The sequence below is a fragment of the Rhinatrema bivittatum genome, chromosome 1, assembly GCF_901001135.1.
Source record: "Rhinatrema bivittatum chromosome 1, aRhiBiv1.1, whole genome shotgun sequence".
NCBI lineage: Eukaryota > Metazoa > Chordata > Amphibia > Gymnophiona > Rhinatrematidae > Rhinatrema > Rhinatrema bivittatum.
In genome coordinates this window covers 483,940,698-483,965,787 of record NC_042615.1, presented here as the reverse complement: position 1 = coordinate 483,965,787, position 25,090 = coordinate 483,940,698, and the positions used below count along the sequence as shown (strand labels likewise).

General features: G+C 46.9%; 1 protein-coding gene across 1 annotated transcript in view; it reads left to right on the top strand.

The window, feature by feature from the left end:
* Nucleotides 1–6,321, top strand: part of SMC1A (structural maintenance of chromosomes 1A) — a 90,555-nt gene extending 84,234 nt beyond the window's left edge. The window contains exons 21-25 of the mRNA XM_029607480.1: nucleotides 2,839–2,993; nucleotides 3,094–3,245; nucleotides 4,134–4,203; nucleotides 4,347–4,457; nucleotides 5,097–6,321. Coding sequence (XP_029463340.1) covers nucleotides 2,839–2,993; nucleotides 3,094–3,245; nucleotides 4,134–4,203; nucleotides 4,347–4,457; nucleotides 5,097–5,180 — 572 coding nt within the window. The 3' untranslated portion in view covers nucleotides 5,181–6,321. The remainder of the gene's footprint in view (nucleotides 1–2,838; nucleotides 2,994–3,093; nucleotides 3,246–4,133; nucleotides 4,204–4,346; nucleotides 4,458–5,096) is intronic.
* The last annotated feature ends 18,769 nt before the right edge of the window (nucleotides 6,322–25,090 follow it).

The window sequence follows — 25,090 nt, the reverse complement described above, 5'->3', positions numbered from 1 at the left end:
GGCTCTCCCTTTCGGGCTGGCCATGGCACCACGTACCTTCACCAAGGTGATGGTGGTAGTGGTGGCAGCCTTGAGGCGTGAGGGCCTTATCTCGACGATTAGCTCATCAGGGCGAAGTCTCACCATGATCCAGAAGTTAATTCATACTCTAGAATCGCTAGCCTGGGTGGTGAATTAGGCAAAGTGTCACCTAACCCCATCTCAGACTCTCGATTATTTGGGAGCTTGGTTCAATACACAGCAAGGCAAAGGTGTTCCTGACGGAGGAGAGTGTGTGCAAGTTACAGTCGCAAGTTCAGTGCTTGTTGAGGTTGCGGGTACCCAGAGCCTGGGATGTTTTACATGTTCTGGGTTCGATGGCTTCAACTCTCGAGTTGGTTTCCTGGACTTTTGCGCATATGAGACCATTACAGAGGGCTCTGTTGGTGCAGTGGAACCCGTTGTTGGAGGCCTTTCATCGGCCTGTCTCTCTCAATGCACCTACGAGGGACAGTTGGTGTTGACCTGGAGGTTCCGGATTGGATCATTCTCACTACTGATGCCAGTCTCTCTGGTTGGGGTGCAGTATGCCAGTGACAATCAGCTCAGGGCACATGGTCGGTGGAAGAGGCCTCCTGATCTATCAATTGCTTAGAGACCAGAATAGTGAGGTTAGCATTACTGGCCTTTCTACCATTGGTGCAAGGCCGCTCGGTGCAGGTCTTGTCAGACAGCACGACAACGTAGCCTATATCAATCAGCAGGGTGGAATCAAGAACTGATTGGTGGCTCAGGAGTTGATTCTTTGGTCGGAGCAGCACCTGGTCCAGATAGCGGCATCTCATATCACAGGGGTCAAAAACATCCAAGGGGATTTTCTAAGTCACAGACTTCTAGATCCAGGAGAATGGGAGTTGTCTGAGTCAGTGTTGCAACTCATTCAAGAGAGGTGGGGGTGTCCCCATGTGGATCTAATGGCAACTCGTCTCACTGCAAAGGCATCTCACTTTTTCAGCTGCAGTCGGGAATACGGGGCCGAAGGTGTTGATGCTCTAGTGGTTCCTTGGCTTCGGGAGGTTCTACTGTATGTATTCCCACCCTGGCCTCTGATTGGCAAGATCTTGCTTTGGCTAGAGAGGCACCCAGGGGCTGTAGTGTTGGTAGCTCCAAAGTGGCCACAGCGGCCGTGGTTTGTGGATCTGGTCAACTTGGCAGTGGTTGGGCTCAACAATTGAGTCATCTTCCTCACCTTCTTCATTAAGGCCCCATATTTTCAGACCAGGCCAATCGATTTTGTCTAGCGGCTTGGCTTTTTTTGAGAGGCAGTGCCTGAGATGCAAGGGGTTACCCGGAGGCAGTTATAACTACCCTCCTACAAGCTAGGCAGATGTCTACTTCGTTGTCATATGTTGAAAAGTCTGGAAGGTTTTTGAGGCATGGTGTATAGCTAAAGGTATTCAGCCCTTGCGGTCTTCGGTATCTCTAAGATTTTATCTTTCCTTCAAGACGGTTTAACCAAAGGCCTAGCTTTCAACTCTGAGTTCAGGTGGCAGCTTTGGCTTCTTTAATGTGGTACAATTGACGGTAGAATGTTGTTCTCTTGTCCAGATGTAGTCCGGTTTCTTTGGGGGGGGTTAAGAATTTGTGCCCTCAGTTGAGGAGAGTTTGTCTGTCCTGGAACCTTAATCTGGTCCTCCGAAGTTTGTGAGCCACCTTTTGAGCCTCTCTACAGAGCGAACCTTAAGGATTTGACCTTTAAGGTAGTTTTCTTGGTAGCCATTTTTACTGCGAGAAGAATCTCTGAGTTGCAGGCTTTATCTTGTCATGATCCATTCCTTCAGATTTCTGATTCAGCTGTGTCCTTGAGGACAGTCCCCTCTTTTCTTCCCAAGGTGGTATCTGCTTTTCATGTTAATTAGTCAGTGGAGCTGCTGGCCTTTCCGGACTTGGATGCGTCTACGTCTCATGTGCGGGAGCTTAAGCGTTTAGAAGTCCATAGGGCTTTGCTGAGGTATCTTGAGGTAACGAATGAATTTCGGTGATCTGATTACCTTTTCATTTTATGGAGTGGTGCAAAGAAAGGTACCCAGGCTTCCAAGGCTACCATTGCGAGGTGGCTTAAGGAGGCTATTGGGTCGGCGTATATGATCAAAGGCCGTCAGGTTTGAGCCCTGAAGGTTTGAGGGCTCACTCTACTCGGTCTCAAGCAGCCTTGTGGGCGGAGGCCCAGTTGGTTTTGCCACAGGAAATTTGTTGGGTGGCGACTTGGAAGTTGCTGCATACTTTTGTGAGACGCTATCAGCTAGATGGGGCCTAGAGTCTTGCGAGCGGGACTCTCCAGGTCCCACCCTAAGTAGGGAGCTTTGGTACATCCCAGGAGTCTGGACTGATCCGGGTACGTACATGGAAAGGAGAATTGGTTCTTACCTGCTAATTTTTTATCCTGTAGTACCACGGATCAGTCCAGAACTCGCCTGTTCTATGGAGGTGGAGAGTTGTCTGCTCAGTTCCGATTGCTTTCAGAATTTTTTTCCATTTCTAATCCTGGTTAGGCTGTTTGACTATTTTTTTCTTCAGGTTTTTTGACAGTGTGTTTGCAATTGATTTTTGGCTTGGAGTACAGTTCAATACTGAGGAGAACTGCAGGTGGCACCAAGGATTATGAAGCAGTGTCAGTTAAACTTTCTCTGTCTCCATCTGCTGGCAGGGATGCATAAACCCAGGAATCTGGACTGATCCATGAGACTACAGGAACGAAAATTAGCAAGTAAGAACCAATTTTCCTGTCTCTTCTCTCAGTTCAAGGATTGCAGCTGATTTAGTTTGTGTGCTTGTGTCCTCCACCCCATCCCATGACAGAGTTTGAAGCTGCCCGGAAACGAGCCAAGAAAGCCAAGCAAGCCTTCGAGCAAACCAAGAAAGAGCGCTTTGACCGCTTCAATGCCTGCTTTGAGTCTGTGGCTACCAACATTGATGAGATCTACAAGGCGCTGTCCCGGAACAGCAGTGCACAGGTGGGGTACCCTTTTCCTGTGCCTTCCTTCATTTATTTTTTTCTCCCTGTTGACCTCCCTCCTTTTCTTATCTTCTCCTTCCACTCTTGCCTTCTTTCAGGCATTCCTGGGGCCTGAAAACCCTGAAGAGCCTTATCTGGATGGCATTAATTATAACTGTGTGGCTCCTGGTAAACGTTTTCGGCCTATGGACAACCTTTCTGGAGGGGAGAAGACTGTGGCTGCGTTGGCCCTGCTGTTTGCAATCCATAGGTAAGGGAACCACCACTGCTGTTTAGTTTGCCATGTCCCTTAAGTCATCTGTCACCTTAAGTTGCTTCATCTTTCAGTCCCTTACTGCCTTTGGTATTTATTTATTTTCCACCATTCCTGGGGAGATCAGACAGTTTTCAATAATGAATCAAAATTACATAGCAAGAATTAAAAACAGACTGATCTCTGAGATGGGAAGCAGTGTAGTAAAATGGTTATGTAGTGTTGAATGCTGCTGTGAAGAGTCAGATCCAAGACTTTTTAAAATATCTTTCCATCAGTAATGACTCTTAGTGCTTCAGGCATTGAATTCCAGAGTCTTGGACCAGCAACAGAAATTGCGCTATCCTTGATTTCACCAAGATGAGCGTGGTGTACAGAGGGCACATCCAAAAGTTCTGTTTGAAGATCTTAGTGTTCTTTGGGGAGAATATAAGTGCAGTGATACCCCATGCCAGACAGTATCATGACTAGTAAGGATTTTATGAATTATTGTCATTGTTTTATGTTTTATGTAAACTTGAATTGGTTGCCAGAGTAAAGACAGCAGTGTGGATGTAATATGATTTTTATTTCCAGATGATAGTGCACATACTGTCATATGACTGGTCATGCTTAACATTGTAGGTGGAGTATGAGCCATGAGATATGCCCTATACCCGTCTCACCATTTAAATATTACAGGCATAATCTCTGGAAAAGCTGAGGATGTGAGAAAGCACAGTGAGGTTGAGTCTGGGGGGGGAACCCAACTTTTTTTGAAGGCTGCAAAATATAACATGAATACATAAATTTGAGGATCCTTTGTATGGGACACTGTGTGGGATAGGGTGAGGGTATATTTTTTTTATTAGATGATGATCAATCTTCTTGGCTCTCTTCCTACAGCTACAAGCCATCTCCCTTCTTTGTACTAGATGAGATTGATGCTGCACTGGATAACACAAATATTGGAAAAGTGGGTTTAGTATTGCCAGATATTTTCTTTTCTTCTTCTCCCTGTCCCCTGCCCTAACTATCAATGCCATGCTACCAGCTCTTGTAGCAGCCTGCGAAATCTGAGTTACACTTAACATCCCTGCTGTTTCTCATTCCCTATAGGTTGCAAACTATATCAAAGAGCAGTCTACTTGCAACTTCCAGGCCATTGTCATCTCCCTGAAGGAGGAGTTCTACACCAAGGCTGAGAGTCTAATTGGTGTCTACCCAGAGGTAAAGAGGGAGAATCTGCAAGTGGGTTTATAACCTGAGATCATCTTTGATACAGCAGGCTTAAAATCATAGAAAAATAGGGCGGGAAAGGACTGCAGGGTGTCATCTAGAATGAAAATGGTGCGGTTTCTAGGAGCTCTTGACTACAATCAGAGAAAGATGGGGCTTGAAGGGGACCACAGGGTTGGGGGGGAGAGGCTTTAGAATCGAAGAAAGATGAGACTGAAAGGGACTGGGACTGTACTGGTCAGTAACTACATCCCTCTACTAGTAAGCAGGATGTACTGAGGACTGTTTTGACAGATGTGTGGCCAGGACTGCTATAGATGACTCAGAATTCACCAGCTCCACCAGATAGTGCCTTTCAGTACCTGACCACTCTCATGATTAGAAAGTTCTTCCTAATGTCCAACATAAATTTCCCCTGCTGTGATTTAAGCCCATCATGGATTGTCTCTTCCTCAGGGGAAATGGGAATAGCTGATCCTGCCCCATTTTATGTATTGGAACACTGCTGCTTGCTGTTAATCCACAGCTGTAGAACAGAAGCCTAGGAGCAATAGTGCTCACTTGCGTTCATAGTGTTTGTGGGTGCTCCTTGTAATACTTTTTTTTTTTTTTTTTTTTTTAAATCCTCAGCAAGGTGACTGCGTCATCAGCAAGGTCCTGACATTTGACCTCACCAAGTACCCTGATGCCAACCCCAATCCGAATGAACAATAACAAACTCGGACTTCTTAAATTATTTTTGTTTTTATAATTTCTCTGTCCTGAAACATTGACATGCTGAGCAGATGCTTCCTGCTGCTACGCTTGGCAAACATTCATCCCAAAGGCATTCTGGGAGTTAGTCATGTGGTGTTTTTATTACTAAGAATAAATAATAGGACTATGTATCCCAGAATGCTGTACAGGAGGCAGTGTTTAAACATCGGATGTATCTGGCTGTGTCTGGCTTGTAATGGAGTCGTCTACAGATTTCCCTGCAGCTGCATCACTCTGAAGATTTTGATTGTTACTGGGTCATCCACAGAGCTCATTCCTTTCTTGTTTTTTTTCTCCTTTTTTGGATTGGAGAGCATGTGAGAATCAGTCAAATCCCAAAACTTTTTTTTTTTGGGATGAGCTATCTCACTCTTCCTTCCCTTCGCTACTTTGTTTTCTGCTTTAAGCTTCCTGCATTCTGTCTCAAGGATGTGAGTGTCCTGGCTCACATGTTAGCTGTGCTGCTTCCACATACTGTAGTGTGCTGGTTATGTCCTGGGGAACAAGTGTTTGATGCCCTCAGAGCCTAGGAGGAGAAGGTTCTTTTATCCTCTAGGAGCCTGCTGGCAGACAAGGATATCTTGGAGCCTGTGGAATGGACCTGGGGAAAGAGGTTTTCAGCTCCTGTGAGCCTACATGTAAGGGAGGGGGTTGTCTTGGAGTATTCAGAGCCTCTGTTTAGGGAGGGATCGATGAACCTACAGCACAATCTGTACTCCTGGTTTAAAAGAAATCATGATTGTTTTATAAAAATCCTAAAGATGTTTTTAACATTGAACTTATTCTATTCTAGGCCTTTTGCATAGAGATGGTGGGGATGGTAAGACCTCCACTTCCTTTTCAGCCACTTGTGTGTGGGAGGTGCACAGGTTTCTGGAAGTGTTTTTATTAATCATGCATCCCTTTTCTGCGTGTATTTCTGAAGCCTGCGGTAGAGGAGGGTCAGTTATTCTAGGATACCAGGTGCATCCTTGACTGCTTTGCGGAGCTCCTCCATCCCCTAGGATAGAAAGGAGAAATTACTTTATAATGATTTTATCCACTTCCTTTTGTATCACTGCTGATCATTGGCAATAAAATTTCCCTCAAATAAAACTTTTCTGAGTTTCTTGCAGTTAGGGGAGCAGGGATGACTTGCTGGGGGGGGGGGGGGGGGAGGGCAGTGGCAATGGAAGAGGGAGGGGGTCTTAGGGGGGAGTCAGTGGGGGGAAAAATTGGCCTTGGATTCAGCAACAAGGTCTTCTGAAGAGGCATCAGAATTCTGCTGTCTGGTATTTTACGGCCTATGCATAGAGGCCATTGTTTGGGAGCTTCCTGTTGATGACAGCACATCTCTGGTGCTACTGGTAGCAACTGAAGTGCCTTTCGGTTGCTTTTAGAGCAAGTGCCAGGTCTGGACCTCATATGTTTATTTTTTTTATTTTTTTTATTTAAAGGTTTTTTCTATACCGAGGTATGGCTGAGTGCCTTCACCCCGGTTTACAAGTATAACAACCAAATACATTTGACAGTAGAAATTTAACATTGAAACAGTTTAACCATTAACAGTTTAACATTTAAAAGCTATAACATCAGTAGTATATGAGTTATGAAAAGGAAGAGTTGTTGCGAAAACACGTGACATTTTGATAAGGGTTAGTCAGATTGGTCAGTGAGATAAAGAGGGAGCAGAGAAAGGCAGAGTGACCCACAGGCAAGAGCACTGGCAGACAGGTGTGCAGCTTATGTGAAGGGTCCTATTTGGCATGTTTCAATATCTAAAAGCTCCCAGAGTTTGTACACTGGTATATGTAAAGCAATAATACAGCATGGACAGCTGAAGTGCACTTGTGGGATGGGAGAAAATTAAATTTTTTTAATAAGGCCACACTCTTTCAAAAATATATCTGGACATGTTCTTGGATGTGGCAATGCTATTTCTCCCAGGACAAGCAGGATGGCAGTCCTCACAGATAAGTGACATCATCAGATGGAGCCCTGTCACAGAACACTTTTGTCAAAGTTTCTAGAACTTTGACTGGCACACTGAGCATGCCCAGCATTCCACCAACCCCGTGGCCACACGAGGTCCCCCTTCAGTCTTCTTTTTTCTGTGGAACTGTTGCCTTACAGTTTGTGGAGCTCTGTGAGAACTTTTTTCCTCACAATTTCCTCACGGAACAATTCAAAGTTTTCATTAGGTTTTTCCCCTGCTCCGGGGTCCCCCATTGTGAACAGATTCCTCCGCCGCTCGGTAGGTCTGTGTTCGCGTTTTTTATGGTCAGTTCCCAAGCATCTACCTCCCAGTGGCAAATGGCCACCGTCTGCACACCACCCTTTTTGCAATGGCGACTGGTTTTTGGAAGTGCCCTGCTGCAGACAATGTCCATCACGGACCCACACGGCGTTTGTGTCCTCTGTCTCGGGTCTTCCCACGATGTCCGTCGGTGTCCCAGCTGTGCTCAGATGACCCCCAAAGGCCGACGTGCCTGCCTGGATAAGATGGAGCATTTGTTTGGTTCCAGGCAATCCGCTCCATCGACTCCTGTGGTAGGTACGTCGAGTCGCAGGGATTGGTCTGACTCGGGACCTTCGCTCTCTGCGCCCCGCCGCAATGATCAAGGGGCAGGAGATCACCCCTCACCGGCATCGGCGCATTCAAAAGCTTCAGGGGGTCTGCATCCTCCGCGCCGGAGAAGGACCGAGCTGAGCACCAAGGGAAGCATCGACACTGACGTTCTTCCCTATCCCATGCTGGCACCGACATCGGAGCGGCATCAGCCTCTGCCAAACCCCTTCTGAAGAGACCCTGAGGGAGAGGAGGCCCCGCCCTCCTCCAAGCCTCGGAGTCCAGGGCGCTCCCCATCGATATCAGTGCTGGGTACCAAACCTCCATGGACCCCCGTGGAGGTTCCAGTGATGCCCAGCCTGCCGCCTCCTCCCGGGTCGGTACTTTCCGCACCCGCATTTAGAGAGGAGGTGGGCCGTGTGGTCCAGCAGGAAGTGCTAAAGGGCCTTCAGCAGCCACCGAAGCCGGCCCCAAACCGGCACCTTCCATGCTAGCACCCCTGCTGGAAAGGTTGGACATGCAGCTCAGTACCTTAGATGCAGCCGGTGCCGGGGGCCCCCTGGTGCTCTGTCCGCCACTGGTAACCCCCCCCCATCTCGATCCTGATTCTAAGATTCTCAGATCCCATTCCTGGGCCCTCGGACCTCCAGGTGCCCTGGCGCTCGCCACAGGTTCCGGTGCCCTTGATGCTGGCGCAACCGCCATAGGTTCCACTTCACCGACCATCCATGCCTGCACCCCATACTTTGGTTCCAGGGTTCGGTGGTGAGGAGGAAGCCCCCTATGATCCGTGGGGAGACACGTCGTCCGACAACTCTTCAGAGGCTTCTGAGAACATAGTGTTGGAACCTTCTCCCCCGGACGAGAGAAGGTGCTCGCCTCCTGAAGACTTGTCCTTCATGAGTTTTGTGCGAGCCATGGCGGAAATCGTTCGTTCTCTTTCAGCTTTTAACTGAAGAGGACGCCTGCCACAAGATGTTAGAGGTCCTCCAATTTGTGGATGTCCCCAAGGAGGTGATGGCCGTCCCTGTACATGAGGTAATCTTAGACCTCCTCTACTGGCTCTGGGAACACCTGGGTTCTGTGGCTCCAGTCAACAGAAAGACTGGCGACACTTATCTAGTACAACAGGCCTTAGGCTTCCAAAAGACCCAGTTGCCACGTCAGTTAGTGGTAGTAGACTCAGCCCAGAAGAAAGCCAAGAGGTCAAGCCACACTTCTCTGCACCTCCTGGTAAGGACTACAGAGCCTTAGATGCTCTAGGTCAAAGGGTTTTTTCAGGGATCCATGCTTATTGCTCGCATAGCAGCATACCAGTTGTACATGAACCAGTACAACCAGAACCTCTGGAAACAGGTCCAGGAGTTTGCCGAGACCCTACCACAACAATTTCAGGAGGGCCTAGAATCCATCCTCCAAAAAAGATTGGAGGCTGGGAAACACGAGGTGAGAGTGGCCTATGATGTCTTTAAGACTGTGTCAAGGGACTCAGCGGCAGGCATTAGTGCCAGATGCTGGGCCTGGCTAAAAGCCCCTGACCTTCACCCGGAGGTTCAAGACAAACTGGCCAACCTCCCCTGTACAGGAGAAAACCTGTTTGGGAACAAAATCTGGGACACAGTGGCCCAACTCAGGGACCACCTTGAGACTCTGTGTCAGTTATCTACTACCACCTCTGACCCCTCTTCGGCGACCCACAAAGGGCCACGTAGGGATTCCAGAAAGCAGTTTTACAGGCAATGGAGATACTATCCTCCGGCCTCCCATGCTCATCCAGCTCGGTCCACCCAGAGAGGCCACCCTTGCCAACAAAGAGCACCTAGGGCTCAGCCATCGCCCCAGCTAAGTCCTGCAGCTGGCTTTTGACTGGCACACATAGAGCAGAAACCTATCCCCTTCGCCCGCACTATCCGACCTACCCATGATGGGGACACATCTGCCTATTTGTGAACCACTAGTACCCAATTACCACCGACCAATGGGTATTGTCCATCATAGAATGGGGTTACCACCTGAATCTTCTCAGTGTTCCTCCAGACTCCCCACCCTCTCTGGTGTGGAGCCTCGTAGAACACACACTAACCCTCGGGATGGAACTCTCTGCCCTGCTGCGCTCCAGAGTTGTGGAAGCGGTTCCCTGGGCTCAGCAAGGCCGGGGATTCTACTCCCGATTATTTTCTCATCCCATCCTCGACCTCTGGGCCTTAAACAAGTTCCTCCGCAGAGAGCGGTATCCCTGGGTATCCTACTCCCGCTTCTACATCAAGGGGACTGGCTCCACTCTCTGGATCTACAAGACGCCTACGCACACATTGCCATTTTTCCACCTCATTGCAAATACCTGTGATTTGTGGTAGGCCACCGGCATTTCCAGTATAGATTTCTTCCCTTCGGACTGGCCTCTGTACCCTGGGTCTTCACAAAGTGCCTGGCAGTGGTGGGAGCACATTTGTGCCAGAAAGGTGTGCATGTGTTCCCATATCTGGACGATTGGCTCATCAAAAGTTCTTCAACAGAAGGAGCCCTTCAGTCCCTGAGCATGACATTGCGACTCCTCCAATCACTGGGGTTTCTAGTAAACTACCTGAAATCCCAGCTGACTCTGTCCCAGCGACTCAACTTCATCGGGGTGAATCTGGACACCACAGTAGCACCTCACCTGGATGGTCGTTTTCCTAGTGGCAGTTACTTCTGTTCGCAGAGTCAGTGAGCTGCAGGCCCTAGTGACCTATCCTCCTTACATGAGGTTCCTCCATGCAGGGTGGTGCTGTGCACTCACCCTAAATTCCTGCTTAAGGTGGTGACTGACTTTCACCTGAATCAATCCATTGTCTTGCCCACCTTTTTCCCGAGGCCACACTCTCATCTGGGTGAGCGGGCTCTGCATACCTAGGACTGCAAATATGCTCTCGCCTTTTATTTAGAGCACACCGCAGCCCACAGGCAGTCCACCCAACTCTTTGTCTCCTTTGACAAAAATAGACTTGAGTTGCGGTGGGCAAGCAGACCCTGTCCAATTGGTTGGTGGACTGTATTGCTTTCTGCTACCAGCAAGCAGGCCTTCCGCTCAGGGGCCGAGTGAAAGCACACTCAGTAAGGGCGATGGCAGCATCAGTGGCACACTTCTGGGTAATCCCCATTGCTGATATCCGTAAGGCCGCTACTTGGAGTTCCCTCCATACCTTCGCAGCCCATTACTGTCTAGACAAGGATGGTCGACGGGACAGCATCTTTGGCTAGTCTGTTCTCCATAACTTATTTCCAGTGTGAAAACCCAACTCTCCCTACCTAGGGCCCAGTATGAGGTTCAGGCTGCCCCTGTTGTCGCCAACAGCACCCCTGTTGTGCCTATTGCACATTATTGGGTGCTTGTTGGCCTAGGGTGTTCCAGGGGCAGCCTGCAGCTTGGTATTCACCCATTTGTGAGGACTACCATCCTGCTTGTCCTGGGAGAAAGCAGAGTTGCTTACCTGTAACAGGTGTTTTCCCAGGACAGCAGGATTTTAGTTCTCAAGAAATCAGCCCACCATCCCGCGGAGTTTGGTTCGCCTACGTTTTGTTTTATTTTTCTCTCATAATTTTTCTGCTTAGAAACGAGACTGAAGGGTTGGTGGCATGCTGGGCATACTCAGTGTGCTAGTCAAAGTTCTAGAAACTTTGACAAAAGTGTTCCATGACAGGGCTCCATCTGATGATGTTACCCATCTGTGAAGACTAACATCCTGCTATCCTGGGAGAATACCTGTTACAGGTTAAGCAACTCTGCTTTCTTCTTCATTCAGGCAGGCCAGTCCACACAAGTGGGTTGTGCACACCAACCAGCAGGTAGAGACTGAAATAAACAGACTCTGTTGTCGCATTCATAGACTATTGCACCAATGTCAGCCAGCCAGTATCCTGACTCCAGCAGGTGGTGGACATGGTGGGCTTGGGTGCTCTTGAGGTGATAGCTAAGGCTCCCTCCCTCAGTAGCGCTACTCCCAGACACTGAATTTTTTTCAATGCAGGGGATTCCCAGTGGTGAAGGCAGGTGCCCCCTCCCTCTGGGGCGTGCAGGGAAGGTTTCCAAGAGGGTAAGCAGTATTGGTGCTACTTCTTCTGTTCCTTCATTCTTTTCCCTTCACTTCTCCCTAGTCTTGGGCCATCTCTCCGTCTCTTTCTGGTTCTCACTTCTGGAAACTGCAGGGCTGAGAAGTAAATTGGATAGTTTGGGCCCTTTAATTTTGCTCTGTTTGCAGTGCAATTAATAATAATAATAATAATAATAATAGATTGCATGACTGCTCCTCTGGTTTAGAAAGGCAGCTGGAGATGAGTTGGCACAAAAGGTCTGAGTGCCAGTTCTAACAGTGTGCAGCACAGTGAGGAGAGAGAGAGAAAATGGTGCTGGAAGGTCTCGGTCTGATGGCTAATGCTGGAATCTAGTGGGCATCTGAGGTGAAAGATTGGCATCTTCCTCTATCTATTGAGCAGCAGTACCAGATCCATTTATCTGTGGACTGTTGGTTTCCTGGTCGTACCCGGATCAGTCTAGACTGCTGGGTTTTGCCTCCCTTCCAGCAGATGGAGGCAGAGAAAACCTTCGAGAGTACCCCCTCTTAAGTCAGTGTGCTACCTGCAGCTTCTCAGTATTTCTGCCTCCAGCAGATGGAGGTGATGCAAAACCTGCGGTTCTGAACTTGTGGGGGTTCTTTCCAAAAAAAAAAAAAGAAGAAAAATTCCAGTTTTCCCTGTATGTACCCGGATCAGTCCAGACCATGGGTTGAGCCTCCTTTCTAGCAGGTGGAGACAGACCAAAACTGAAAGGGTATCCTATGTGAGGACCCTTCAGTATTTGTCTGTCTCCAGCAGGTGGAACAGCTCACCCTGTGGTTCCCTGTTAACTTCTTCTCATCCCTTTGGTCATTCTTTCCTTCTGTGTATCTATCGTGTTTGGATCAAGCAAGTATCTCTGAGTTATTTAAAACAAAAAAAAAAGGAAATAGTTTTTTCTCTGGATTTGTGTGAACTCTGTGGATCCTTTACAGGAGACAGTCCCTGTCTCCTCACTCTTGCGGGGGCCTAGGGGGGCTTGGCCCCTTGTTTTATATAGCCTAGGCTCCCCATTCCCAGTGGTCCTCGGCTGCAGGGGTGAAAATTGGTGGTGCCAGTCACTCCCCCCCTGTTCAGCTCTTCTCTCTCCTATACTGTTTCCCTTCAATGGGATCCATTGACTCTGTTGCTGCTGCCAGAGATTGTTTTTGTCCCTTCTGTGGAGTTTAAATAAATAAATAAATAAATGTGGGTTTTCATATAAGAGGAGCCTCTGACAGGCTCAGGTACAGGCTCCTGCCTTCCCTACTTACTCTGCAGCTCAAAGAGAGAGAATTGTGAGCGTGCACAGTTCATTCTGTGCCTCCGCTCCTTCAGCACCGGCAGCTCGGCTCTTTTTCAGTGCTGCCCATCCCCCACCTGCAGCCATGCCACGATCTCCTCTCTGTTTAGCATGTGGGGATTCCTCGGTCTGGCTTTCACGGGAGGGGCTCTGTTCTCGCTGCCCCAGGATTGGGGGTCGTCTGGCGAGTTTCTACGAGGAGTGGGCGCGTATCACCTCAGACCAGTGGGTTCTGGACACCATAAAGCACGGCTACGCTTTGGAGTTTGTCTGCCCCCCGAGGGGACGGTTCATCTTCTCCCCCTGTGGCTCGGACCTCAAGAGAAGAGCGGTACAGCTAACTCTGGACAGGCTGCGGGACATAGGGGCCATCTCTCCCGTTCCCTTAGGAGAGGTGGGCTTGGGCCACTATTCCATCTACTTCGTCGTGCCCAAGAAAGACGGATCCTTCCGGCCCATCCTGGACTTAAAGGACGTCAACAAGTCACTGCGGGTTGTCCGATTCCGCATGGAGACGCTTCGCTCGGTGATTGCGGCAGTGCATCAGGGGGAGTTTCTCGCCTCCCTGGACCTGACGGAGGCCTACCTACACATTCTCATCCTCCCGGATCACCGACGTTTCCTCCGTTTCAAGATTCTGGGTCTACATTTTCAGTTCAGAGCGCTCCCGTTTGGATTGGCGACAGCTCCCTGCACGTTCACCAAGATCATGGTGGTCGTGGCTGCGGCCCTCAGGAGGGAGGGCATTCTGGTTCATCCCTATCTGGACGATTGGCTCATCCGGGCAAAGTCCTTCTCCCAGGGACAGTCGGCGGTAGCCAGGGTTATCCAGGTGCTCCAATCCCTGGTGCTTAAAAATTTGCTGACGACCAGTGTAAATAAAAATTCTTGTTACATGCTTCATTCAATTCAAAATTAATTGCTGCTGATCAAAAGCAGTTGCCATTTTGTTAAGTGATTGCCTGCAGATCTATTGTGGTAGTCATGCTCTCATCTGACATGATGGGGATATACTCTGCACTGACTCCACATATTGTAGAGACAGTACCAGAGGTGCCTGTACTGACTGAAAGTTTTTCAGGTGCTGGACTAGTAAATCCTGAATCATCTTGCTGTGATCCGCTTTCTGGATAAGCATGCTGACCTGATGGTGTCACAGGCAGCAGGCAGTCATCCTGGGTAGCCAGTTTAGATTCAAGCATGGAGATAATTGGAAAAGGCAAAAATAAGTTATATGTCATGCTTGACTTCACAGACAGCAGTGGCATCAATGTCAAGGTCAATGCTATGGGCATCAACCCCCAACATTGATATCATTGATACAGTTATTGGCATTGACATTTATGGTATTAATGTCGATGTCGATGGCTTCAATATCAAGGAAGTAAGCACATGTGACAGGAGAGCCTCCACAAATTTAGGCATCAAAGCCTCAAGCACCAAAGCAGCCTATGATGATGCAACTGGGCATCAAGGAGTCCTCCAGCCTCAGGAGCTTGTATGGACTTCCCTCCTCAGCCCCAAAGGGTTGTCTTGGACTGTTAGTTTGCAAAGGCTTTGAGATCTGAGTTAATGAAAGCCCTCATTCCCTTGCTAGATCATGCCTCATGAAGAGTAGCTTGAGGAGAGTGGATGTTTCAGCTCATCCTGCCTTGATTCCAGCTCTGCATAGAAGCAAGAGGCCTTCCCCAAAGCCTAGTGGCTTTTAAAGTGCAATGTGTATTATTGTATGCCTATTGGAGAGAGGTCATATGTTTGCACCTAGTGCAAAGAGTTTCTGGCTCTCAGAGAATGTCTGATCTCTGGAGACTAGAGTGGCAGACCTGGAGATGATGAGGCAGACCAAGAGGTATAATATAAACAAGACCTTCAGAGAAATAGTAGAGCAGTCCCATCTCCCCTCTGGCAGCCCCTGTGCTATTTTGGAAGAGCAAGATCTCCAGGAAGGAAACCATTATCTTGAAGTGGCAGGAAGTGATCCTGTTGTGATGTTTGGTAGGTTTCTTGAACTATCTGATTAATCTTCCCAGCTCTGTGGCCCTCACCTCCTGCTGGTAGCCATCTTATTCTTGTTTGGCTATAGTTAGTCTTGGTCTTATGTTTCTTGCTCCTGTTTACTTTTAGATTGCTTCATGTATCCAGTGTTCCTGACTGGTTCTAGATTGCTTTGTGTTTCTGTTTTGACCTAGTTTGCTTCATGTACCAGTCCTCCTCATATGGTTCTACACTGCTTCTGTGGGCACTTTCATCTCTCCAGGTTTGTTGTCTTCGTTTATACTTTGTGTTTCATAAAACATAAGAATTGCCATACTGGGTCAAACTGAGGGCCTATCAAACCAAATATCCTGATTCCAACAGTGGCAAATCCACAATTTCCTGGCAAGATCCTAAACAGTAAATAAGATCCCATGCTGCTATCATGGAGTGATAAGTAGTGGCTACTCCTTAAGTCTTCTTGATTAATAACAGTTCATGGATTTCCCCTCCAAGAACTTGTCCAAACCTTTTATAAACCCAGCTAAGCTAACTGCCTTAACCACATCCTCTGGCCATGAATTTTTGCCTCTAAGGCAAGCTTCTTTTCAAATTTGTGTTTAGCCCACCTTATCAAATGTTTTACATCTAACTTGCTAATGCTTACGTTTTTTTATTTTTTCTCGGATGGATCCTTTTTCCAATTAATGAAAGATGTTCTTTTGGCTAAAATAGCCTCTTTCACCTTACCTTGTAATCATGTCAACAGTCATTTGGCCTTTCTTCCATCTTTTTTAATGTGTGGGCTTCCAAGATGGTATTTTTAAACAATGTCAATGCCTGATGTAAGCTCAACCTTTGTAGCTGCATCTTTCAGTTTTTTTTTATAATTATTTTCATCAAATTATCAGTCTCCTTTTTGAAATACTAGAGCTGTAGATTTTACTTAATGTCCTACCAGACATTAAGTCAAATTTGATTGCTCTATAATCGCTGTTGCTAAGCAGCTCACACCAAATCCTGCATTCCACTAAGAATTAGGTTTAAAATGGCTCCCCCTCTCATTGGTTCCATGTAGCAGTCATTTATTCAATCTAGAAACTTTACCTCACTATCATATCCTAATGTTAGTTATCCGCTTAATATTAGAGTAATTGAAATCTCCCATTACTACTGTGCTGCCAAATGTATTAGCTTCCCTAATCTTTATTAGTATTTCATTGTCTGTTTGCTCATTTTGACCAGGTGGACAGTAGAACATACCCACTATAGCACTTTCCCCATTACACATGGAATTTCCACCAAAAGGATTCTAATGTGGATTTAGTCTCCTGCAGGATCTTTCTCCCAGGACAAGCAGGATGGTAGTCCTTGCATGTGGGTGACATCATCAGATGGAGCCCGGCATGGAAAACTTCTGTCAAAGTTTCTAGAAACTTTGGCTGGCATACTGAGCACACCCAGCATGCCACTATCCCTGCGTCCACGCTGGGTCTCTCTTCAGTCCTTTCTTTTCCATGGAGCTGTCATCTTGCAGAGGTGGAGCTTGTGCCTTTTGCAGGAAAACTTCAAGGAAAGTTAGTTTTTTCACATTTTTTTTCCTCCTACACTGGGTCTCTCTCCGGTACCCGTTGGCTTTTTCCTCGGTCGGGGAGTTTTTTCCTTCTCCCATGACTGCCGGCTGAGCACCATGGAGATCTTTCAAGCACCGGCAAGGGTCCTTGTCTGCATGCGGACCATGGCGCTTGTTGCCCTGCCTCAGAAACGGCCTCAACATGAGGAGAACCCATCCTCCCTCAATGTCTGTGGTTCAGGGCTGTCCACACCGATTCCGCTGCCGGACATTGACCCTCCTTGGAGCCCTGAGGAAGAGTTGGACCCAACCCTCTCCTCCCAGCCTGCGCTCTTGTCTGAGACTTTCAAGTCTGTTGGAACGTCTGGTGCGCCTGGCGGTGGATCATGCTTTGCGTGATTGGTAGCTGGTGCCCTTGCTACCGATTCCGGTGCCTTTTCTAATTCTGGTGCCCTCACTGATACCTTCGAGGCTGGCGCCTGCGCTGATTCTGACTGCGGTGACTGGGCTGGAACCATTGCTGGATTGCCTTGACGTAGTTCTCGGTGTCCTCCCGACATAGTTGATGCCAGTGCCCCGTGATACCTCAGTGACCCACCAGGCACTGAAACGCAGGGTGTCCAAGTTAGTCCTTGTGGGGGGATTCCTTGGCACCACGTCCGGCGCTCCCTGGCCCAGGGCTGGGCCCCCGGGTCCCGTCCCCCCCCCCCCCGGAGCCTATGCCCAGGGCTCCACGACCCTCCTCTCCGGGTGGCCCCAATGACCCTGAGGGTCCTTACGACCCCTGTGGACAGGATACCTCCGATGCTTCATCGGTGGACTCCAATTACTTTCATCGGATCCTTCCCCTTTGGAGGAATGCCGGCGTTCTCCACTGTAGGACTTGACTTCACTGGGTTTGTCTGTATGATGGCGAAGGCTATTCCTTTCCAACTTATGGATGCCTACCATAAGATGCTTGAGATCATCCAGTTTGACACCTCGAAGGAGGTGGTGGTGCCGGTACATGAGATTTTCTGGGAGCACCCCTCTCTGTTGCCCTAGTCAACCAGAAGGCCGATGTGGGCTTCAAAAAGTGCCAGCTTCCCCACCAGTCGGTGGTAGTTGAGTCGGTGCTCAAGAAGGCGAAGCGATCAAAAACCCATGTTTCAGCCCTTCTGGGTAAGGACAACTGAGCATGGAATGCCATGGGTAGGAGGGTGTATCAGGGCTCCATGTTGGTAGCTCGTATCACCTCCTGTACATGACCCAATATACCCACAACCTCTAGAAACAAGTCCAGGAGGTGACGGACGGCCTGGCGCAGCAGCCTCAGGAGGTACTCATGGCGCTCATCCAGCAGGGCCTTGAATGTGGTAAGCATGAGGTGTATGCTATCTACGACATCTTTGAGACGGGGCATGTAGCGGCGGCTGGTATCTCTGCCTGCCAACTGGCCTGGCTTCAGGCCTTGGACCTTCGTCCTGAAGTGCAGAACTGACTGGCTGACTTGCCTTACACCAGCGATAATCTTTTCAGCTTCAAGGTCAAGGAAGAGGTTGCGCAGCTGAAGGACCATGTTGAGACCCTTCAGCATTTGTCTGCTGGCGCCTCTGCCTCTTCCAAAACATCTTGAATGAAGTGAAGAGCCATGGGGGTGGATTACTGGAGTGGAGGCTACTAATGGTGATTACTACCCTTACTCAATAAGCCTTTGCAAGGTTAATGCAACCCCAACATTGCTCTCTGCTTCTATGGCAAGGGGAAATGTGGAAAAGAGGATTTGCATTCAGACAACAACCAACAAGAACTGAACTTCACAATCTGGATAAACAAATAAGCATGGGGGTAGCTTGCTTATTACAGCAGTTACTACCCAAAACCAATTAAGCATGATACATCACTTTGAATGCATATACTGCATTGCTCTCTGCTTCAATGGCAGAGGGAAATGTGGAAAACAGGATTTACATTCAGACAACATCCAACAAGGCAATGATCTGTGCAGTCTGGGTAAACAAGCATCGGGGTAACTTGCTTGATGCGGTGGTTACTACCCTTAACCATTAAGCCTTATGCTCACCTTTGATGCAACTCCAACATTACTCTCTGCATCAATGGCAGGGGATTGCAGGAAACTTGAATCAAGCAGTTACCAACAAGGGCCCTGAAATTGGTAGTTGGTGAAACAGATACGTATGGGAAAATAAGTGTGGGAGCTTGCTAGGCAGACTGGATGGGCCGATTGGTCTTTTTCTGCCGTCATTTCTATGTTTATATGTCATCCAGGAAAGAGCTGAGGAGACCTTTCTGTAGACCAAGGAAGTATTTCCCACCAGCATCCCGCTCCAGACCAGAGCAGGTGAGCACCAGGGGCAGATCCCACCCCCAGACCAGCCTCGCTATTAGGGTTTTGTCTGGCAGCGAGGGGGCATAGGCCAGTCACCTTTCCTGGTGCCTGGGGCCCTGCCAGTTGGGGGTCGGCTCCACTTCTTTGTGGACCAGTGGCTGGCCGTGACGTCTGATCAGTGGGTCCTGTCCATCATCTGTCGCGGCTATGGGCTGAATCACATAGAGACTCCATCAGATTTTCCCCCGTACCTGCAGTGGGGTCCCGTCTCGCATCCGGAACTGCTCCAAGTGGAACCTGTTCTTCAGGAGCAGCAAGGTCGGGGGTTTTACTTCCGCTTCTTCCTGATTCCAAAGAAAACCAGAGACTTCTGTCCCATTCTGATTTGTGGGCCTTGAAACAGATTCCAAAAAAGGGAAAAGTTCAAGATGGTATCCTTGGGCACCATAATTCCCCTGTTGCAAAGGGGGGAGGGGGACTGGCTTTGCTCCCTCGACCTCTAAAGGACGCGTAAATCCACATTACAATCCTACCCAGTCACAGGAGGTATCTTCGCTTTGTGATTGGGCTCCAGCATTTTCAGTACCATGTGCTTCTGTTTGGCCTCGTCTCTGCACCGCGGGTCTTCACAAAGTGCCTGGCTGTTGTGGGGGTTTACCTGTGTCAGCTAGGGCATTCAGGTGTTTCCATATCTGGATGACTGGCTGGTCAAGAGCGAAACGCAGGGTGCTCGAGCTTCGGGGTTCCTAAGGGCGGATGGGGTGGTTAGGACAGGAGCGGCTGGGCAGGCTGGTCGCCGCTCTCCCTCCTCAGCATTGCCACTGCACTCAAGGCATAGTAGTGACAAAAAGGGGAAAAGAATCAGTTAACTTAAGATTGCATTCCTCCCTCATATACAATATTCTAAATCTATTAATTTTTTATACATCCATTTCTTTAGACCATCATAATAGGCACTGCGGTTTTCAACACCTTCATTATCCTTATGCTTAATCATATGGTCAAAGTCACTTGACAGATAAATATGTTTATATTATTTTTGAATGCACATACTAGCACTTATCTTAGATGCAATCTCCTGCAGATTAACCCAGTATGGGCTGATTTGCAGGAAATTGCATCTATGATAAGTACTAAATATTTCATAGACTTGAGGGCTGACCAGTATGGGCTAATTAACGAACAGCATGCATAGAGAGCTGGGCCCAGCTATATGCAGCACACACTGTACATACACTACACCTCATCTTCCCTTTCCATTGAGTCCTTCCAGCTTCTGTATTATCCCTAGACTGAGTGGGATGGGGAGAGTGCATTCAGTACTAGCTGTGACTAGGAGCAGCAGCAGTGGACACCTGGCTTTTACATGTCACAGTCTAGGTAACTAATTGAGTCAGCTGTCCAAACAACATGGACTTCTCCCATCTTCTGCTCTTATTTACAGAGGGAGCTTGTCCATTGGGAAGAGTTCATGTGTGTCTGTCTTTGTCCCCTTTATCCCTTTGTTTTTTAATTTGGAAGAGAAGCTGGTGAGATTTTTCAGTGCATCCCTCAGGATTCAAGTCTTCTCTGTGTCTGCACTGCTTCCTCCGCTGAGGTTGGTGTGCCACACATTTTTAGTTAATGTAGGTGTGCCTTGGGCTTGGAAGTGTTGGGGAAACAATGGAGTAGAGGAATAAGCTTCCTGAAGGGAGTAGTCTAAGATGAGCCAGTTTTCGAAGTAGGAAAAAGTGTCGCTCCTTACAGGAGCTTGAGCTGTTTGATGTATAGGGGTACGTGAAAGGCTTTCACCATCAATATGGCCCTCTGTGTAACTCCCTAATAGACACACTGTGTGACTACAGTGTCCTCATACCTGATTACATCGCCTCTGTATGAAAGGGAGAGCAGTGTAATAATATTAGGACACAATGACATGTGAAAAATGACATGACGTGAAAAATTATAGAAAATTTCAGGAAAAAAGGGTTTTTTTGTCCCCTGAAAGTCAGGAGGAATCGATTAAGCCTGGAAAACAACAGCCCTAAGTGTAAGGACTTTATTGTTTTATTTGCAAACTCTCAGGCTGATGCAGAAATGTCTGCAGTTGAACACACCTTTCTGGCTGCACTTCAACACATTTTCTGTAACAAAACATATTGCAGATGCAGCAAGGAGATTTGTGCACAAAAAATGCATTTCTAAATGGAAGTACTGTTTAGTGCCTTCACATGGAAATTCCATGCAAATAAGGGCATTAAGTAGTACTCTCTGATGCAGGAAGGTGTGCTGGCTTAACCTGCATTTTCTTTACACTAGAAACTTTACTCCTAGCCAGAGGTGGAGTAAAGTTTCTAGCACAGAAGGAAAACAGGCACCAAAAAGTCACTATATACTTAAAATATGTGGAAGAAAACAGCAACAAATAATGCCTTGGTTCAGAAGTGAGTGTTGCTTTATATTTGGGAGGGGGAGGAAGTCTGGAGTCTCCAGCAGCTGCTCTCATTTCCTTTGGTAGTGGAAAGGAAGGGAGCTGTGGATGATTAGTGCTCAGCTGGCTGGGAGATGCAATCTGCTGCAGAGAAAGTCCTCACGGTGCATTCCCTCTCTTTGCTCACTGTTAAAATGTTGTTGCTGCTCCGTGTGCCGTGAGCAATTTTTTTTAAAAAAACCCCCAGCAAGTTAAAATGTGTGTGCGGCCTGTGTCTGCGCACTTTTTAACTCCCGATATATTAGCATAACAGTAGCTTGCTGCATCCGGAGTTTAAAAAAAAAAAAAAAAAGATCATGCGCTTTAGGAAACTGTGAAGTGCAGTGCATGGTTTTAATGCACAGCTTTCTGCGTCAGCCTCTCTGACTCATTGAAGCAAAGGTAAAGACTTGTTTTAAGTAACAAAGGAAAGGACTTAAAGGACCAGAGGCTCAATTCTATAGTGCGGCATTAATAAAATGTGCTACAAACCACTTTAGATACAGTTGTGTGTATAAAAAAAAGATGTAGGCACCCTTGGTCAAATTGTATGTTCCTCTTTATCCAGTTAGACCTGTCCAGAACAATAGGCTATGCCCACCAACCAGCTGATGTAGAAGGAGATCAACAGATTTGCTGACATCATCCTTTACAGGCAGCTGAACTGACCTCAGCCTGCCAGCATTCTCTGTCTCCAGCAGATAGTAGGCAAGCATTCCATGCTTTGAACTTAGGCCTGGTTAGACTAGTTTAAGCGGAATTATTTGAGGGCAGCTCCTGAAAGACTAGTTCTCCCTCCCTCAGTTCAGCATAGTTCTGGAAGGGATAGGTTGATTTACTTTGCTAAGCAGTTCCTGAGGAGAAAGTTTTGTGCCTTGATTTAAAAAAAAAATAGCGAGGTAGATAATTTTTTAGTGTCTGTCAGGCTGATGCAATATCCACATGTAACATACCTCTAGGAACTAGGGCAGAGAAATGTTGAATCATCATTGTGACATGAAAAGACTGACAATAGAGTGCTGTCTCTTTAAGAGCTGGGGGGGGAAAGGAGATTCAAAATTGGATTGTCTGAGCATGTGCAAACAGATCACTGCTCAGCTTGAACAGAGTTCCTGCCCTGCTCTGAATTAATAAATATTATCTGTACTGATTAAGGTGAGCAGCCCTCTATAATTGTATTCATGTGTAATGTATTTATGTTAGTTAACATTGTTTTGAGATGTATTGAAGTTGTTTTTACTTTACCTAAAGAGATTTATAAAAATTGGATTGTCTGAGCATGTGCAAACAGATCACTGCTCAGCTTGAACAGAGTTCCTGCCCTGCTCTGAATTAATAAATATTATCTGTACTGATTAAGGTTCTCTTTTCTGGAACCCTGCTGTGGACGACTTGGGAGTAGTTGAACTGTGCCCTGTCAGGATTTGAAGCTCTTCTTTCGGATAGAGGCTGCTGTATTGTGGATTTGGCAGTTGAAGCAGCAGTACTGACGCCCTCTTCAGCTCTAAATTCAAATGGACACACAGTAGGATACAATCTGGGACTTTGCTTGTTCAGAGACTGCTTAAGGTCGGGTGCTATATCACATGCTGATTCTGGTTGAAATACTTAACATGAGTTTATGACAAAGTTGAGTTTTCTCTTGTACTATATACATGTGTTTATATGACAAATGCAGATGCTTAGGAAGTGAACAGATTTATTTCAGTCATTCATTCCAGTAAAGATAAAACTGTTACTCACTAAAGAGCGTGTGGATTCATTTCTGATACTGGGTTGGGAATCAAAGTGCAGGTTTCAGACACAAGAAGTCATAAAGAAAATTGAACTTCAAGGGTTACAACAAATTTTGGCGCATCAACGTGGGGCAGTGTTTTTTTTTTCTCTTCTCTCTGTCTGACCTGCTACTGAGCGACCCAGCATCAATAGTGAAGTGAGCACAGTATTCTCTTTGTTTCTTTCTCATACAAAATGGAGTATTGCAAGTACTATGATTGTATTCCTGATAGATCTGTTATTCTGAGTTCTGTAAATCCTGAAATATCTTTAGCAAGTGTAGAAGATGCATTAAGCCCAGCAGGTGTAGTTACAAAATTGAAACGTTTAAGAGCTGAGTCATCTGATCAAGTTTTGTGTGAGTTTGAAGAACCGCTTTCTATAATTATTTTAGAAAGAATGAGCTTAAAAGGGGAACTGGACAGTCAGTGGATAATTTTACCTGTCTTAGATGAGACAGTATCAGAACAGGATGTTGAGTCAATGTCCCCTGAAGCATGCACTGACCCACTAGTGAGTGACATACTTTTAGATATGACAGATCGACTTCAAGAAGAATTAGCATATATAGCTGACAGTCATAAAATCAATATTCAAGATCTGAGAAAAAGAACATCTGCTCTCATGATTGAGAGTTTGGGGTCACAAGAAAAAGAAACACGAGATATAGATCAATCACCCCAGAGTATATTGCAGACTCCAGTTAAAAGCCAAAAAAGAGTCCCCAAGTGCTTGGATGCTATGCTAACCCAACATCCTGTGGCAGTCAATTCTTCTCAATATTCCATTCCACCAATTTCTATTCCTGCGGATGTTTCAAAGGTTATAGTGGAGCATGTGATCAAAACTCCTAAGGAAAAGGGCGCAGAGTTGAATCATACGTACTACAAAATTAAAGTTTTCTCTGGAAATGTCCCTAAACCTAGTAATGAAGGAGACTATGAAACTTGGCATATTCAAATTAAGCAATTACTGCAGGATCCAGATCTCACCGCAGGTGCAAAAAAAAGGAAATTAATTGAAAGTCTCCTTCCTCCAGCTTTAAATATTGTCTCTTACATAGATAAAAGCGCCACAGCAGAGCAGTGTTTAGAGGAACTGGAGAAGGCATATGGCAGTGTAACTAATGGAGAGGAATTATTTTTTCAATTTATTGAAACTTTCCAGAATGGCAAAGAAAAATCTTCAGACTATTTGAGAAGGCTTCAGGTCCTGTTACAGAAAGTCGTGGAGCGGGGAATTTTCTTTGGGCTCGCCCCAGACAGGAAGTTACTACAACAGTTTGTACGTGGGTGCTGGGAGGAGACCCTGATTACCCGACTGCAATTGAGGGACTTATTAGAGAGCCAGTCGAAGAAACTGCCACAGTACTCGGAGCTGCTATTTAAAATCAGAACGATTGAGGAAGAAAGAAACATGAAAGAATCTAGGAGGATACGTCAATTGGGAGTTACCCAGATTAAACCTGTAAGCAGGACTTACCTAGCAAATGACATAAGCATTGCTCAACATATGACACCAGAGGCAAGTGAGTTTAAGGTGGGATCTGAGTTGGGAACATTTTCAGGAGAAGATAATGTTTTGCTCGCCCATTGATCACTCATTGTAGAGCTGCCAATTCAGAAATAGTAAATAGCCCTGTTGCAAACAGCATGATGCGAAGAAACTCTTGGGTAGAGAAGATGCCTCAAAAAGGGAGGCATCATCCCAAGATACTTTCATTTTGCTATAACTGTGGAGAGAATGGACACATGATGGGAGAATGCATCAATCCTGTAAATGCTGCTCTAGTCCAACAGAAATTGCGGGAAAAATTTGAAAAAAAAAAAATACCCAGCATTAGGC